Raw genomic sequence first — 19,258 nt, forward strand, 5'->3', positions numbered from 1 at the left:
ATGAGCAAGTCCTCTGGCTTCTTAATGCCGATTTGCCTCTGTAAAATGGGAAGCACCTACCTTCTCTGGTTATCGTGTAAATGATATAAAAGCAAAATATAGGCTGATTCATGTTGATGTTTGGCAGAAACCAACACAATTCTGTAAAGCAATTATCCTTCAAATAAAAAATACATTTAAAATTTTTTAAAAAGCAAAACATAAAAGATATAGACATGTAAATCTACAGTGCTTCTCTATACCAATACTTGGCTTATGACTTAATATAAGCAGCAGCTTATATTAAGAATCTGCAAAGGGGTAGCTCTGAAGCCTGGTGCCCGATGCATTAGTGAAAATGGCAGTGTGAAGTGACAGATGGAACTCTTAAGTGGGAGTCAGGAGACCTCTGGTCCCTGCTCTGCCAGCAACCAGCATTAGACAAGTCACAAAGTCACCTGGCCTCTCTCAGACTGTTTTCTCATTACGTAATTTCTCATTTCTCATCTCCCTATCTCAGGGCATTAGTGGGGAGCAAAAAAGAGGGAACAGAGGTCAAACTACTCTGTAAGCAATAAAGACATTCACATGTTCAGACCTCGACTACTCAAGATATGTCAAATAGATGGTTATTACAAAGCAAGCAGATAAAACCACTCAGCTGCATATAAAATTACCAAGTCTGGTATGAAAGATGTCACTTGGAACAACAGCTGAAGAACTTCTAGCCTCTGTGTTGCCAGGAACCAGCTAGAAAACTTGGGTTGCTGCTGCTGCTGCTAAGTCGCTTCAGTCGTGTCCGACTCTGCGACCCCACAGACGGCAGCCCACCAGGCTCCCCGATCCCTGGTTACTAGGCACTTATCCTCCCTTGGCTCGTTTACCTTGTATGTAAAATGGAAAAGGCAGAAGTCACAGAACTTCTTAAGTTAAAAAAAAATTAAGACATTTAACGCTAGTAAAGTAATGCTCAAAATTCTCCAAGCCAGGCTTCAGCAATATGTGAACCGTGAACTTCCAGATGTTCAAGCTGGTTTTAGAAAAGGCAGAGGAACCAGAGACCAAATTGCCAACATCCGCTGGATCATGGAAAAAGCAAGAGAGTTCCAGAAAAACATCTATTTCTGTTTTATTGACTATGCAAAAGCCTTTGGCTGTGTGGATCACAATAAACTGTGGAAAATTCTGAAAGAGATGGGGATACCAGACCACCTGACCTGCCTCTTGAGAAACCTATATGCAGGTCAGGAAGCAACAGTTAGAACTGGACATGGAACAACAGACTGGTTCCAAATAGGAAAAGGAGTACGTCAAGGCTGTATATCGTCACCCTGCTTATTTAACTTCTATGTAGAGTACATCATGAGAAACGGTGGGCTGGAGGAAGCACAAGCTGGAATCACGATTGCCAGGAGAAATATCAATAACCTCAGATATGTAGAGGACACCACCCTTATTGCAGAAAGGTAAGAAGGACTAAAGAGTGTCTTGATGAAAGTGAAAGAGGAGAGTGAAAAAGTTGGCTTAAAGCTCAACATTCAGAAAACTAAGATCATGGCATCTGGTCCCATCACTTCATGGCAAATAGATGGGGAAACAGTGGAAACAATGGATGATTTTATTTTGGGGGGCTCCAAAATCACTGCAGATGGTGATTGCAGCCATAAAATTAAAAGACGCTTACTCCTTGGAAGGAAAGTTATGACCAACCTAGATAGCATATTGAAAAGCAGAGACATTTTGCCAACAAAGGTCCATCTAGTCAAGGCTATGGTTTCTCCAGTGGTCATGTACGGATGTAAGAGTTGGACTGTGAAGAAAGCTCAGCGCCGAAGAATTGATGCTTTTGAACTGTGGTGTTGGAGAAGACTCTTGAGAGTCTCTTGGATTGCAAGGAGATTTGAACAGAATGATGCTAAAGCTGAAACTCCAGTACTTTGGCCATCTCATATGAAGAGTTGACTCATTGGAAAAGACTCTGATGCTGGGAGGGATTGGGGGCAGGAGGAGAAGGGGACGACAGAGGATGAGATGGCTGGATGGCATTACCGACTCGATGGACGATAGTCTGAGTGAACTCCAGGAGTTGGTGATGGACAGGGAGGCCTGGCGTGCTGCGATTCATGGGGTCACAAAGAGTCGGACATGACTGAGCGACTGAACTGAACTGAACTGAACTGATAAATGAGTTTCAAAAGAAATCAAGAGATCCAGGACCTACCTGTTTATTCTCAAAAAATAAACTTTCTGATTTGTTTGATGCGCTTCCCAGGTGGCGCTAGTGGTAAAGAACCTGTCTGCCCATGCAGGAGACAGAGGAGACAAAGGTTCAATCCTTGAGTTGGGAAGATACCCTAGAGGAGGGCATGGCAATCCACTCCAGTATTCTTGGAGAATCTCACGTGAGATTCTAGAGAATCTCACGAACAGAGGGGCCTGGTGGGCTACAGTCCAGAGGGTTGCAAAGAATCAGACACAACTGAAGCAAATTAGCACACACGCACATACACATATACAAGGTCCCTGCCTGGCTCCTCTCATCCCTGGGTAAGCCTCTAACACAGCTCTAAGAAACAATATAGTAGAAAACAGGAGTCGGCCACATCTGGCTTTGAATCCGGACTTTGCCAGTGCTTATTTGCCATGTAATCCTGGACAAGTTAGTTTCTGAACTTTCGTTTTCTTATTTGTGAGATAAGTCTATTTTTAAAAGACAGTGTTATCTAAGTTATAACTGAGTGCAACATAACCAGCCTAGCTTTCTGAAGAATCCAGCAAAGACAGTATGCACCCTTCTTGAGGTCCAGTGTGAACAAATCTCTAAAAGCTAGTTCATGGGGCGGAGCTGTCAGACTGCTGCAGGCCACACTGGGTGCACTTCCTCCCAGTGAGCTTAGACAGACCAGAGGGAACTGGAGCATAGAAGGTAACAGAGATTTCCCCCTTTATGCCCCAGAATCAGTCCAGAATGTCTCTGGGCCAAGTAAAAAGTTGTCTTCCAAGTGGGGATCAAGGATGCCAAGTTCCCATTTCCTTACCTCAGTCCATCTGATGACCTTTCCATTCGCTTTATACTCTGATCCGTGGAATATCTTCACACTTGTTATAGACTCCATGGACTTCCCATCTATGGGACTTAGGACACTAAAACAGAAACAAAGGAGAGAGATGGAAGCAGCTCTTAGAAGAACTACTTCTCTCTTATCATACATTGGGTGCCTTGCTGAAAAGACCTATGCAAAACATCACAAAGAAGAAGCCACTGCCCCAAAATGTACACGAACAGAGCTCTCAGGGAGGGGCCTGTGCACTGAAATAATTCTGAGGACACACGTACGAAAAAGGAGTCCTGATGGCAGAAGCTGGTTATTTAACAAAAATGTTTCCAAGTCTGCTCTCTTCCTCTCGTGTTCCTCCAGTGACTGCACAGACCCGCACCCAGCCCTGCTCGCCCCTGCTCCACCACCACACCCATCACATCATACTCTCCATATGTTCGTGTATCTGCCTCACAAACTTCCGAAGGGGCAGGTACATGATATACTCATTTCCATGTGCAACATTCACGGTCTGACACAACGTAGGAGTTTAGTGTTTACAGACTAAAGGAATTATTTGACCAAGTATGTTAATTATGACAGTGCTGGTATGAACTGATGAACGTGCATCTATATTATCTATTGAAACAAGTTGCCTTCAGTGCTGCATAGTACTCCTAGGTTCCTGAATCGAAAGGCCACATTTTATGGTCGTGTTCTCCAAAATATAGCAAGTATAAATATGTGGATGAACACACTCATTCTGAGGAGGAGTCAAAGTAATTGTTGTGAACTTTTCCTAACAACTTTTAAACCTGTTTTTGTTTTTGAATCTCTATGTATAAAAGATCAGATTTAGCCTAAAGTTGACTATCGGGGACATGCTACATTTGACTGAATTAAAATTATTTAAACACTGTTAAGTTTAATTTCTAACTCATCAGACAGTATAAAAACTAGAGCAGCCTTAGTTGATAAGAACTCTCTTGAGAAAGGATACCCTGACATTGTGGGACAAGCTAGAAAACATTCTGTCTACACACTATACAATAAACTCCTGGGTTTGAGAGTTTTCCCTGATGAGCTCTTGTTCTTTTTTCGAAGACACTGCCACTGTTGTAGGAAGGGACAACCTACTTGTTGTTAGCTACCAATACCATATGGCATCAGATTGTCAGATTACCAATTTTTTGTCCTAATGACCATAGAATTTGTTGTGATAATACAGATGCTTGCTCATATCAGTTCACACCATCAACCTAACAACCGACTATAAGAGAATTAAACACAAATTGATTTTGAAATTAAATTTTCCAGGACGTATGGGAAGATAAAGTGTTATTTATAAAGCAGACAAACATACTCATTGATTTAGATATTGCTTCTCTTTGTTCAACAACAAAAGTTTTAAAACATTCATTTAAAAAAATCTGGTATGCCATGCTGGAAGCGCCCTCTATCTGCCTTCGCTCCTGCCGTTCCCTCATACTGGCAGGCCCACTCTGCCACAGCTGGGCGGCAGATGTCTACCATCTTACCAGACTCAGCTCCAGAGGCAGCCATTCCTCTAGGAAGTCATTCCTGAATCCTGCCCTACCACCTCTACCGAGTTCCTCATTTCTCTTTTATCTTTACTGTCTCCTATAGAGTGTTCTATGAGCATCTTGCATACTTTGGTGCCCTTATTATAACTATCTTCAAAACTAGACTGAGTCACCTGTCACTAAGGACCATAAATTCATTTTTGTCTTTTCCGAAGCCCACGTATAGAATTATTGCCTGAAGGATGAATGGGAGAAGGCTTAATACAATGAAGTCTGACATATTTATTCAATTAATCAGTTTTTAAAGACCCTATTAGGTGCCATACAGTGTTTTAGGTGCTGATGACACAGCAGTGACCAAACCAGCAAAAATTCCTGCCCTCGTGGATCTTACATTCCAGGGCCAATATAATAAATAAGTAAAAATATATGTTAGTGAGTTATAGGTACCCTTAAATATAATGCCGGGAAGGGGGGTATGAAGTATTTGGTGGAGGACGGAAGAAATGTGCATGAGAGGCTTACAATGTAGTAGGCTGGCCAGGGAAGCCTTTGTTGAGAAAGTGAAGGTACAAAGGTCTGAGGGCAGAAGAAGGCTGATATATTCACACAAGAAACCGATACTGTTTCTGAGAAATAAGAGAGTGGGCAGGGGATTGTGTAAGGCTTGTAAGTTGTAACAGACTTTGGCTTTTACCCTGAATGACCCTGAAAGTCAGTGGTGAGTTTTGAGCAAGAAGTGACATTGCTCTGGCTGCTGTACTGGAAACTGACTAGGCTAGGAGGAGGGAGGAGGCCAAGACTAGAAACAAGAAAACAAATCTGAAGCCTACTGCAATAATGCAGACCAAACGATGGCAGGAGAAGCAGGGAGCAGTAGTACACTTCTGGACATGTTTAAAAAGAAAGCTAACAGGCTCTACTGCTGGATTAAGGTGTAGGGTGTGAAGCAAAGTGTCAAAGAGGACTCCAAGGTTTTGGCTTGAACCCTCAGAACATAGGTGCCATATTCTAGAGATGAACATAGGATTTGAAGCCCAAGGAGGTGGCTTTAAGTCCTAGCCCAGCCACTTCCAAGCTTTGTGGAGTCATTTATCCTTTTGGTGTTTATTTGCTCATCTGTAGTTGTTATATCAAATGAAACAATATTAGCAAAAGTGTTTTGTAAACCAAAAAGGCTTAGGTTTTACTATTATCTCAGTAACTTTAGAGGTACTGTTGTGTTTCATCAGCTGCCTTCTTCCCCTTCCCTTCAAAAATATGCATAGAAACTCTTTCAGAAATTAAGCCAAGAAACCAGAAATTTAAAAGTCCATGTTATAATACAAAGCAGTCCTTTCTCTTAGGCAGGGGTTTCAGGAGAGTAATAAAAGGCCAGTCTAGACAAAACCCAGAGGCCAGCCCATAACGAAACACCACTGAGGGAACGTTTGCTGCATTCACCCCTTGTTGACGTCCTTGTCATCATCCACCCACTGGATGTGGATTTGCTCCTGCGGGTCCTCGGCCTCTGCCTTGCCACAGGTGATGGTGAAGTCCTTCATCTCCCGCAGCGCCTGCCTCAGGGCATCCATGTTCTCTGCAGTGATCTGGACCATAACGCCATCTGAGAATCAGCACCAAGACAACACAGATGGAAACAATGCAAAGCCAGGGAGAGGGGCAGATGAAACTCTGTACCTGGCATCTAGCAAATCCCTCTAGGATTAAACGTGAAACTTCTGTTCTCTAAAGCTGACAGATACAAAGAGGTTTTGTCCTTTGAGCTCAACCTCTTACTTACTGAAAGTGTTACGAGAAGCAAATGCCAAGATGGATTCTGCTTAAAACACCTGCCTGTTGATTTCACTTCAGGCACAACTAAGTTTGTCCTGAGACTGCTCAAAAGGAAAACTTACACATGGTCACATCCCTCTTTTGGACACACAGAGCATTTTGTTTGTGTTTCCACTGTTGCATCATGCTCTAATCATATTCATTTGTTCGTATCACTCACCTTACTATGACTGCATACAGTGAATGCCAGTGCTTGTTAAATAAATCACTGAATAAACAACAGGAGTGAACTGGGGAGTAATTCCATTTATTGACTGGCAATAAAGCAAATCTACCATGTATGTTTTACATGGGCTACCATGAGCCAACAGATGATAACTATTTGGGGGCTACCACCTAAGTTAAAGGAAAATACTGAAATTGAGGGAGTAAGCTATCACATGCTGAGCAATTATCCTGCTTCTCTGACACATAATTTTGTCAACTGAAATAATTTCTAAAGAGCATCAGTAAAATTTTCATAAATAGGTAGCTAACTGCTCTACTGACACACGTGGCAAAATGTAAGACCTGAGAAATTCCCACCAAAGGCATAAATGTAACTTTCTAAATACATTGCTTTGCATTTGTAAGGATTTCTTTCAGTTCAGTTTATCATTCTGACATTTAAGGGGTACTTTTTAAGCATCTTGTAAAGACACATTTTAAAGGTAGTCAATATTTGATTACAAAGGCATTAATCAGTCATTTAACGCCTAGATTTCTTGATGAGGAAGCAGAATGACTAACTCCTAGACTTCTTAATTTCTTAATAGAATATTTCTGCTTTGAGTTGTGAAATTAAGTTGCGAAATATTAGCATACTTTGCTCTTCACTTGCTGTTTTGAGTTTGGCAATAAAGGAGATCAAAGTCAATCTCTGTTAACACACATTAAGTTTATCTATGTATTTCAATTAACACAAAGGAATCCACCCTCAGGAAGAACTGCTTTTAGGGCACTTGAGTGGAAATGAAAATCTGTCATTCCGTATGCAGACTGCACTTTCCAAAGATAATCATAACATCTCCTGTCTCACATGCTTTTCTACAATGCTGCCTTTCCTTTTCCCCCTAAAGAAATGGAGTCTAACTCCTCTCCCCCCAGCAGACTTATGACCACTTCCACCACCAGAGGATGATGGATGCGACTGTGTGATTTTCAAGCCGCATAAAACCAATGCGGCTTTGGCCTTGTGCTGGAACACTTGTGGTTGGAGTTCTAAGCCACCATAAAAGAAGCCCAACTAGCCCAAGGCCACATGCTAAACAGTCCATTGTTAAGGACTCCAGTCATCTTTCCTAGTCTTTAAATCATCCCAAGACCGGCCCCAGACATGTGAGTCAACAAACTTTCAGATAATTCTAGCTCCTGGCCATCAAGTAACCACCAACCTTCAAGTCATCCCAACTGAGGCCCCAGACATCACTGAGCAAGATCAAGCCATTCCTGCATTGCCCTATGAAGGGCAATCAGTGAGGGTGATAAAATAGTTGCTTTAAGCCATTAAATTCTGGTTAACTTGTTACACAACAAGAGTAACTAGATCAAAATACAGTGAGAATAGTTGAGGAAGAAAATACCCAGTGATAAACCATAATGGAAAAGAATATGAAAAAGAATGTGTGTGTGTGTGTGTGTGTGTGTGTGTGTGTGTGTGTATATGCTGCTGCTAAGTCACTTCAGTGGTGTCCGACTCTGTGCGACCCCATAGACAGCAGCCCACCAGACTCCCCCATCCCTGGGATTCTCCAGGCAAGAACACTGGAGTGGGTTGCTATTTCCTTCTCTAATGCATGAAAGTGAAAAGTGAAAGTGAAGTTGCTCAGTCGTGTCCGACCCTCAGCAACGCCATGGACTGCAGCCTTCCAGGCTCCTCCGTCCATGGGATTTTCCAGGCAAGAGTACTGGAGTAGGTGGCCATTGCTTTCTCATATATATATATGTATTACATTGCTGTACAGTAGAAATTAACATAATAAATCAACTATACTTCAATAAAATAAACTTATAAGTTCACTTATACGTGAACGTCATCTACTTATTTATAGATTTGCACCCAGTGATGTTTCTGAACTCAGTCTACGGCCCCTTGGATACCTTATTCCAGAGCTGTGAAAAGCCATCTCTTAACTTTATGTCAGTGTCCCATGGCATCTCTACCACTTACTCCTTTCTTTGGAGAGTTAAGCACCCTTATGACAGTCTTAATTAGCTGTACAGTGAGATGCTATTGAATAAATAACTTCTGTGGAGTCTGAAGTCTATGGCAAAAGTGTCAAGTTTTCCTTTAATGTCCCCTGTTTTTCAGTTGTATAATTAAGACTGAACTTGTTCATGCAGTAAATAACCCATTCTTTACCTTCCACAATACTGGACTTGGCAAGATATCCTGAAGAGGATTTCAGAGCGCCACTGAACACAAAGAAACTGGCACCAGTCACTAAAATAGCAATAGAAATATGTTAGTGAAGAAAGACTTTGAGATGGAGGGACTGAAAATAATAATGAAATAGTTGGTAGTTGGGAACTCAAACCATCATACAGAAAATAAAAAACACTTACTCTATACACTACCATATACAAGTAACCAATAACTCAGATGCTAATGAGAGCTTAGAGAATGAGGTTTTAAGATACATGCTTCCATTTTGTTTTGAGCTTCCTTCAGTCAAGAAGCAAGGAAATCTTACTAGTCAAGACTAAGGTTTGGTCTGCAGCTTGTTTTTGTAAATAAAATTTAATTGGAACACGGCCATATTCATTCACTTATATATTGTCTATGGCAGTTTTTGAAGTGTGATGCCAAAGTGCTGGCAACAAAGACCACAGGTTTGCAAAGCCTAAAATATTTATCATATAGCCATTCACAGAAGAAGTTTGCTGACCCCAGATCTGATTCATTGCTTTTTTTTAAGAGCAAATATATTTTGAATATGGAGATATGATTGCCAACTATTTTATTTACAAAGTGGAGCTTTTAGAAAAACAAACACCTATTTAAAATATGAATACCTCTTCGTAAAAGAAAGGGCATTTAATTACATTTTGCTTTATAAAACTGCACTACACTGTTTTATTTCTCCACATCTTACATTGGACTAAGATATTCCAACTTCCTACCCACTGGCCCTAGAGCATCTCTAATGGGTAGGTCATCCAGCCTTTGTCAAAGACTCCTACTGACAGGGAGCCCACAATAGCACAAGGCAACCATTTCTATTTCTGGATAGCTCTCAGTGTTACAGAGTGTGCTCTCAAACAGAGCCCATATCTAGATCCTTGTAGCCTTCACCCACTGGTGCTGGTTTTGGTCTTTTATAGCTATAGAGAGTAAGTTGAATATTATTTCCACATAATAGAGAATCTTAAAAATAGAGATACCTATTTTTCACCCTCTTTCAATCTATACTTTTTTAGGTTAAACATTTATATTTTATTCAAGAGATCTTCCTGTGACCTAGTTTTCAAACTTCTCACAGGGCTTGAATCATCCTTTGAAGACCTTCTAGTTTTATCAGTGGATATCACCAACTACATTAATGATACCCAGAACTTATTAAAATATTATAGATATGATTTGACTAATAGGGAGCATAGTAGACTTGTCACCTACCTGTTTTAGATATTATATTTGAATATACATGTGCTCAGTACCTTTTATGCCTTTACTAAACAACTGATTTTAAAAATATACCTCGAAGACAGAAATATATGTCTACTAGAGAAGTGCTTAATGAAGCATACTAAAGAAAGCTAGTTTTAGGAGATATTCTGAGAGGAAAAAGATTTATGGTCAAATAAATTTTAGAAGGTCTAGGCACTATCTTCCTTTAAAAAAAAAAAAAAATGCTAAAGGCTCCGAAAAGTCCTGCAGCAAAGAAATCTGCTTAAACTTTTTTAATACAAGGTTTCTCAGTCTAAAATAATAAGCAAAAATTTTATTTATTTATGTGAATATTTTAAAAACCATAGACACTGGTAAGACATTTTAGGAAATGGCATGTTAAGCAGTGCCTTAAATTCTAATGTTGAGCAGCACTTCTTAAATTCTAACGTGTGTTTGAATCACACTGCAATTGTGTTAAAATGCAAACTCTGATTTAGCCGATCCGGGACACAATCTTCATGTCTAACAATCTCCTAAGTGATGAGACCACATTCTGAGTACCACTGAACCTGGAAGGCTTCCTTTAGAATCCTGTCTATCTGTTAATTAACACTCTTTGGGTATGGTCATTCAAAAAGCGCTAAATCTACCTAAACATATTCTCACTATGGGGGCGATGCCTCAAACACCTATGCTGGCCTGGTCAATGTCCTGAGGCAGTATTTTCAAGATGCTCCCCTCAATAACAGAGTTCCATTTGCAACTCTAAGTCTGAGTAGTCAACATACACTTGCACAACAAGCTTTGAAAGGTTAATATAATCAATTGTTTTCACCTATTCTGACAGTGAGTGTTTATGGGGTTGAGATATCCACTCTCCAGTTACAGTACAATCTTCCATTCCATGACCTCAATCAGCTCAAACACTCACCCTTTCTGGGCTGATTATGAATACTGATAGCCTGGGTCTGATAGTTGCCATCATCATTCTGTACACACACGAGATGGGAGTCTGCCTTCTCATTGAAACAGGCACCTCCTGCCAGGACGTGCTCATTGGACTTGTTCATGGCTTTTATCATCTGCAATCAAAAAAGAGGGCTATCTTTCTCATTCTGCCAAGAATGGGCACTTTTTGGTGTGTGTGACACAGCACAGCTCATTCACCTTCTCAAAGACAAAAGAGAATATTATTTATTAAAGCGACAAAGGAGCTACTAAAGAATGAAGACAAAGTCAAAAATCAGTCACCATTAGTAAAAGTTCAACATACACAAAAATTTTCTCTATAATTTACAGGTGATTTGTGTTATAACCCAAGCATATGACACATTTTGCATTTATTTTGTCTTTTTTACTGCTGCACTGAACTCAAGTAACTAAAATTAGTTTACCTAATTACAGTAGTTTCTTCTATCCAATGCATTCTCTGAGAGTATATATACACTGAAATTCTAAGTCAAAAGAATATCCTATATTTAAGTGTATATGCCTTCTTTTTCCACATCCATACAAAGGAGTGCTTTCCTCTATAAATATACGAACTCCATTATTTCTTAGTTTTACTAACTTATGTTTGATATCTTCAATGTAATAACTAATATTTTGCTTTGTTCTTATCAAGAGATTTTAAGGTGATAATTCTGAACCTCACATGGAAAAACTCATCAGCCACCATTTTGTATGTAGTCAATAAAGGACAGAAGTGGTATGGACTTAACAGAAGCAGAAGATATTAAGAAGAGGTGGCAAAAATACACAGAACTGTATAAAAAAGATCTTCATGACCAACTGATCACAATGGTGTGATCACTCACCTACAGCCAGACATCCTGGAATGTGAAGTCAAGTGGGCCTTAGAAAGCATCACTACGAACAAACCTAATAGAGGTGATGGCATTCCAGTTGAGCTATTTCAAATACTAAAAGATGATGCTGTGAAAGTGCTGCACTCAATATGCCAGCAAATTTGGAAAACTCAGTAGTGGCCACAGGACTGGAAAAGGTCAGTTTTCATTCCAATCCCAAAGAAAGGCAATGCCAAAGAATGCTCAAACTGCCACACAATTGCACTCATCTCACATGCTAGTAAAGTAATGCTCAAAATTCTCCAAGCCAGGCTTCAGCAATATGTGAACCGTGAACTTCCAGATGTTCAAGCTGGTTTTAGAAAAGGCAGAGGAATCAGAGATCAAATTGCTTACATCCACTGGATCATCAAAAAAGCAAGAGAGTTCCAGAAAAACATCTATTTCTGCTTTGTTGACTATGCCAAAGCCTTTGACTGTGTGGATCACAATAAACTGTGGAAAATTCTGAAAGAGATGGGAATACCAGACCTGACCTGCTTCTTGAGAAACCTGTATGTAGATCAGGAAGCAACAGTTAGAACTGGACATGGAACAGACTGGTTCCAAATAGGAAAAGGAGTACGTTAAGGCTGTATATTGTCACCCTGCTTATTTAACTTATACGCCGAGTACATCATGAGAAACACTGGGCTGGATGAAGCACAAGCTGGAATCAAGATTGCTGGGAGAAATATCAATAACCTCAGATATGATACCACCCTCATGGCAGAAAGGTAAGAAGACCTAAAGAGCCTCTTGATGAAAGTGAAAGAGGAGAGTGAAAAAGTTGGCTTAAAGCTCAACATTCAGAAAATGAAGATCATGGTATCCAGTCCCATCACTTCATGGCAAATAGATGGGGAAACAGTGGAAACAGTGACTGACTTTACTTTTGGGGGCTCCAAAATCACTGCAGATGGTGACTGCAGCCATGAAATTAAAAGACGCTTACTCCTTGGAAGGAAAGTTATGACCAACCTAGACAGCATATTAAAAAGTAGAGACAAAAAAAAAAGCAGAGACATTCTTTGTCAACTAAGGTCCATCTAGTCAAGGCTTTGACTATAAAGAAAGCTGAGCGCTGAAGAACTGATGCTTTGGAACTGTGGTGTTGGAGAAGACTCTTGAGAGTCCCTTGGACTGCAAGGAGATCCAACCAGTCCATTCTAAAGGAGATCAGTTCTGGGTGCTCATTGGAAGGACTGATGTTGAAGCTGAAACTCCAATAGTTTGGCCACCTGATGTGAAGAACTGACTCATTTGAAAAGATCTTGAAGCTGGGAAAGATTGAGGGCAGGAGGGGAAGGGGATGACAGAGGATGAGATGAGTCGGTTGGATGGCATCACCGACTCAATGGACATGAGTTTGGGTAAAACTCCAGGAGTTGGTGATGGACAGGGAGTCCTGGCGTGCTGTGGTTCATGGGGTCACAAAGAGTCGGACACGACTGAGCAACTGAACTGAGTGACTAAAGATGTTAAGCATCTTTTCAAATGCTTGTCGGCCATTTGTGTATCTTCTCTGGAGAAATTTCTCTTCATATCTTTTGCTCATTTTTAAATTGGACTGTTTGTCTTTTGTTGTTGAATTGTAAGATTTCTTTATTCTAGACCTAGAGAACAGATCCTTATATCAGATAAATGGACTGTAAGTATTTTCTCCCATTGTACTGGTTGTCTTTCCACTTTCCTGTTAATATCCTTGGATGCACAAAAGGTTTTACTTTTTCTTAATTCCAATTTATGTATTTTTTCTTTTGTTTTTTTATGCATATCTAAAAACCCACTGCTAAATCAAAGGTGATGAAAACTTACCCTCATGTTTTTCTCTAAGAGCTGTATGAATTTAGCTCTTATATTCAGGTCATTGATCTATTTTGAGTTAAACTTTATGATTTGAAGTAAAGGGACAACTTAATTCTTTTTACATGTGGATATCCAGTTGTCCCAGTACCATCTGTTGAAGACTATTCTTTCACCATTAAATAGTCTTGGCACCCTTGTCAAAATCAACTGGCCGTTAAATGTATGAATTTTATTTCATGCCAATACCACACTGTTGATTACTATAGCCTTGAAGTAAGTTTTGAAACTGACAAGTTTTGAAGTCTCCAATTTTGTTCTTTGAACATGAGACCACATCTCATGTTCATGTATTGGAAGATTGAAAGCTGTTAGCATATCACTACTACTCAAAGTGATCTACAGATCCAGCACAAGCCTTATCAGAATTCCAATGGGGACTTCCCTGGTGGTCCAGTGGATGAGAATCCACCTGCCAGTGCAGGGGCAGTTCAGTCCCTGGTCTGGGAGGATTCCACACACACAGCACAAAGCAAGTAAGCCCCTAAGCCATAACTATGGAGCCTGCAGAGCCTGAGCTTATGAGCCCATGAGCCACAACTAATGAGCCCTCATGCTGCGACTGCTGAAGCCTGTGAACCTAGAGCCTGTGCTCCACAATAAGAGAAGCCACTGCAACGAGAAGCCTGTGCACCACAATGAAGAGTAGCCCCTGCTCACAACAACCAGAGAAAGCCCTGCACAGAGCAGCGAAGACCCAGCGCAACCAAAATAAAGAATAATAAATTTTTTCTTTAAATTCCAATGGCCTTTTATAGAACTGGAAAGCCAATACTCAATCAAGTTCATTTGAAATTGCAAGGGACTCTGAAGCCAAAATTGTGTAAAAGAACAAAATTTTTTAGGTCTTCAAGTTCTTTCAATAAATTTTATAGTTTTAAGGTTTCAAGTCTTTTATATCCTTGGTAAATTTATTTCTAGGTACTGTACCAATACAATGCCAAGATACCATCATCCTCTGGTTTGACTTTGTTATGTTTATAACTCTTGCAAAGTTAATATTTTAATAAATAGCTGTAATGCCAGAGGCATCCAAACAATAATTAAAAATTCATCTCACACTAACTTTTATCAACCCAATAAAACAAACCAGTTCTATCAGGGTTTTCCAACAAATACTTTAAAATAAGTTTTTGCAAATGAAGTAAGTCAGAAGATTGCTTCTTGGAGAAGTCAGTAGACAGACTAATTTAGGCTCTCAATTACAATTTACATTTATGTCGCATGAAAGAAATGGATACAATCATATACAGCAATTCTAAAAAATATTATATCTGCCATTTCTTCCAAATCATTAGGCTAAAGTGATTTCTAATTTTGCTTACACTGAGCAGATTAAACATATTTTCAAGAATTTCCTGGTGATCCAGTAGTTAGGACTCAGCGCTTTCACTGCTGGGTCCAGGTTCAGTCCCTGGTCAGGGAACCAGAGATTGCACAAGCCGAATGGCCTTGTCAAAAAATATAAAAAGTTTTCAATTTGGATATTCTGAATAAATTAGCTAGCCTCTACAAAATCATTTTCCTGGATATCAATTTCAAAGCTAATGAGATTTTCTTAAAACTTCGTATTTCTTTAGAAATGAATGAACAGGGTTGGTTGGTTTGGTTTCTTAAAACCATGTTCATTTTATACCAAAGAGAGAATTTCCCAAATATTCAAAGGATCTTACTGAACATAAGGCAAACTTACACTTGTCATACAATGATATAAATAATTGGTTTTCCACTTTAGTTGAGCCATTTCTCTGCTCTGTCAATTCAAATTCTGTAATATCTGTTGATCCATTACTACTGTTTAAGACCAATTACCTCTTTTCTGGACATTTAACAACTTTATAACTGTTTTACCTACAGTCAATCTCTAGCAGCACTGATTCATTCTACATGTGAAATAAAATTCATACTTAATGGTAAGATAAGAAAAATTTTTAATATAAAAAAATTTCTCTGTTGGCCTTCTCTCTCCCTTCTACTGTGCATTGTGTATCTGCTGCACTATGCATCTACCAGGCCTCCCCTATTGGCAACCATGAAAGCAGCATTCTCCAAGCTCCAACAAGACCACTTAAAAGAGAACATTTCCTCTGGATCTTGTAAGGGGGTCATTTCTAGCAGATCTGGATTGTGTCAACTGTTAATTATAAGTCATGTAATGTATAGCATTCTGTCTCAAAAAACTTATAACTGTGCATTGATTTCTAATGGGGTGTTAACAGTTCTCAGAGCTTTCTGAGATGCTTTTCCAGGCTATAATCCTCAATTTGGCTCAAATAAAAATTTTCTTTTCTTTCTTAGATCAACTGAATGTTTCCATATTTACCAAAGGCACAGCTCTGATCACATTTTCCCCACCTTGTCCTCCACTCAGATCATAAGTGTCCTATGCTCTAACTCCAAACCAGCTTTCTTGCTTTACCTTGCTTCCTACTGTATCCTTGCAAGCAGGACTACCTCCTGATCTGTTACCAGTTCCCATCTCTGAGCTGTAGCATATGCTGTTATTTACCTTCCCTCTGGGCTTCCTTTGTAGCTCAGTTGGTTAAGAATCCACCTGCAATGCAGGAGACCTGGGTTCAATTCTTGGGTCAGGAAGATCCCCTGGAGAAGTAAATGGCAACCCACTCTAGTATTCTTGCCTGGAGAATCCCATGGACAGAGGAGCCTGGCAAGCTACAGTCCATGGAGTTATAAGAGTCAGATATGACTTAGCAACTATACCACCACCACCACCCTCCTTTTTCTTCTCCCATATCTAAGCAGCTGAAAAAAGCTGATCCTAAGTCAAGACTTAGTAAAAACACCAGTTCCTACCAGTAGCCTTCTTTAATTTCCCATCAGAACTAATGTGACCACTCCCTTTTTTGAACTGCCACACCACATTTTTTGTATTTCTTATATGGCATCATCCACACCCAGCTCTGGACATTTCTATAGAGAAGATTCACAAATGGCCAACAAGCACTTGAAAAGATGCTTAACATCTTTAGTCACTCAGTTCTGTTCAGTCGCTCAGTTGTGTCTGACTCTTTTCGACCCCATGAACCACAGCATGCAAGGCCTCCCTGTCCATTACCAACTTCTGGAGTTTACCCAAACTCATGTCCATTGAGTCGGTGATGCCATCGAACCATGTCATCCTCTGTCATCCCCTTCTCCTCCTGCCTTCAATCTTCCCCATCATCAGGGTCTTTTCAAATGAGTCAGCTCTTCACATCAGGTGGCAAAAATATTGGAGTTACAGCCTCAACATCAGTCCTTCCAATGAACACCCAGGACTGATCTCCTTTAGGATTCACTGGTCGGATCTCCTTGCAGTCCAAGGGGCTCTCAAGAGTCTTCTCCAACACCACAGTTCAAAAGCATCAATTCTTTGGCACTCAGCTTTCTTTATAGTCCAACTCTCACATCCATACATGACTACTGGAAAAACCATAGCCTTGACTAGATGGACTTTAGTTGACAAAGTAATATCTGTGCTTATTAATATGCTATCTAGGTTGGTCATAACTTTCCTCCAAGGAGAGGGTATCTTTTAATTTCATGGCTGCAGGGAAGATACAAATATTTGTCCTTCTAATTAGCTGTAGTTCCCTTGTGTGGAGAAGCTAGCATCCACCTTCCAGGCCTATGGGTCTACAAATCATGAACCATGAACCTTCACTCATTCGTGTAGCAATGAGCATCTAATGTGTACCAGGCTTTGTGTTAGTATTCGGTTTATTCAGTACTGAACAATCTTCCCCCACAGAACTCATATTCTTGTGTGCAGAGGGGGAGGGGAAAAAGTAAAATACATTAAATGTTAGACACTGATAAGTGCTATACAGAAAAATAAGGCATGAAGGATGACTAGGAGTACTGGCAAGTGCCACTTAATACTGGATACTTGGGAGAGTTCTTACTGAAAAGAGAGGGAAAAGCCATGGGACTATCCAGGGAAGAGCCTAGAGCTCTACAGGCACTTAGAACAGCTGGTTCAATGACTGTGTAGTTGCAGCATGTTAGCAAGCCAGACAATTTCAAGGAACATTAATTAAGGACAGTGTGGCTGAAAAGGGAGAGGTGTAAGAAGAAAGGTTAAAACAGGGAGTGGGTTAAGGAGAACACAGGGTACAGAAGACTTCAGGTATCGTTCTGATTGGGATGAAAGATCTTTGGAGAATTTTGAGCAGAAGAGTGACATGATTTTACTTAGTTTTAACAGGATCACTTGGGCTGCTGTGTTGAGAATAAATGGATGGGGGAAAGGCTGCCAACAAAGACCAGTTAGGAGACTACCGCACAAATCCAAGATTACCTCACACCAAGACTGGCCCAAGGGTTGAGAGGTGGCTGGGTTCTAGATAGGTAGAGCCAGCAGAACACAGAACAACAGGTTCGACTCAGGATATGAAAGAAGACTTAAAGACAACTCCAAAGTTTTGGGCCTAGTAAATGGAAGGATGGCACTGCCATTAATTTAGGGAAGACTGCAAGAGGAAATTCTGAGGGAAGATCAGGAGTTCAGAATTGAACATGCTAAGCTTAAGATGCCTAAAAAAACTGGAGATGTCAAGTAAGGAACAAGAAACTCAAGTTGAGGGCTTCTCTGGTGGCCTGGTAGTTAGGATTCCAGGCTTTCACTGCCATGGCATGGGTTCAATCCGTGGTCAGGGAACTGAAATCCTCCTGCAAGCCATATGGCATGGCAAACAAAATCAATAAATAAAAAAATTAATTAATTTTTTAAAAAGACGCTCAAGCCTATAAAACAAGGAAGAGTCAGGTTGAAGGAAGATATCTGGAAGACATCAGGAAACTGTATTTAAGGGACTGGCTAGATCAACAAAGAAGTGGACAGAGACAAATAAAACTTACAGGGACTGAGCCTTTGAGTTTTTCAAGGTGAGTGAAAAATGGGGTCAGAAAGGTGGATGTACAGAGATAGAAATTAAATTTGGGGAGATGAGGGATATGGAGGGAGACCAGGGTTTCTTATGGTACTTGAACACAATGAGATTAGAGCTGGTGGCCTCAACGCTAAAAGTAGCAGCAAGCTTGTGAGAGCTAGGAGACAGGGAAAGCTAGGGGTTTAGCCAGAAGGCAATGGCACCCCACGCCAGTACTCTTGCCTGGAAAATCCCATGAGCAGAGGAGCCTGGTAGGCTGTAGTCCATGGGGTCGTGAAGAGTCAGACACGACTGAGCAACTTCATTTTCACTTTACACTTTCATGCATTGGAGAAGGAAATGGCAACCCACTCCAGTGTTCTTGCCTAAAGAATCCCAGGGACGGGGCAGCCTGGTGGGCTGCCGTCTATGGGGTTGCACAGAGTCGGACACGATTGAAGCGACTTAGCAGCAGCAGCAGCAGCATTCTGAAGCCACTACTCACCGCTATCAGTGGACACGCAGGGACACGAGAGAGGAGGGGTAAAGACAATCTTACTGTGAACATGCAGTGTTCAGCTCCTGCTGCAGTCACTGGAGAGGTAACAGCCAGGGCTCCTGAGGGATCTTTATATTTTCATTCAACCTGCGGTTAAACACTGTCTTCCATGTATAACACGAGGAACAG

General features: G+C 40.6%; 1 protein-coding gene across 4 annotated transcripts in view; it reads right to left on the reverse strand.

Moving 5' to 3' along the window:
- ZFYVE9 (zinc finger FYVE-type containing 9) overlaps positions 1 to 19,258 on the reverse strand; it is a 118,234-nt gene that overhangs the window by 8,053 nt on the left and 90,923 nt on the right. For all 4 annotated transcript variants that reach the window (XM_024990134.2, XM_024990137.2, XM_024990136.2 and 1 more), the window contains 4 exons: positions 10,918 to 11,068; positions 8,739 to 8,819; positions 6,005 to 6,167; positions 3,018 to 3,123 (listed from right to left, as the gene is read on the reverse strand). In XM_024990134.2, the coding sequence (XP_024845902.1) occupies positions 3,018 to 3,123; positions 6,005 to 6,167; positions 8,739 to 8,819; positions 10,918 to 11,068 (501 nt within the window). The remainder of the gene's footprint in view (positions 1 to 3,017; positions 3,124 to 6,004; positions 6,168 to 8,738; positions 8,820 to 10,917; positions 11,069 to 19,258) is intronic.

This window comes from Bos taurus, chromosome 3 (genome assembly GCF_002263795.3).
Source record: "Bos taurus isolate L1 Dominette 01449 registration number 42190680 breed Hereford chromosome 3, ARS-UCD2.0, whole genome shotgun sequence".
NCBI classification, from domain to species: Eukaryota; Metazoa; Chordata; class Mammalia; order Artiodactyla; family Bovidae; genus Bos; species Bos taurus.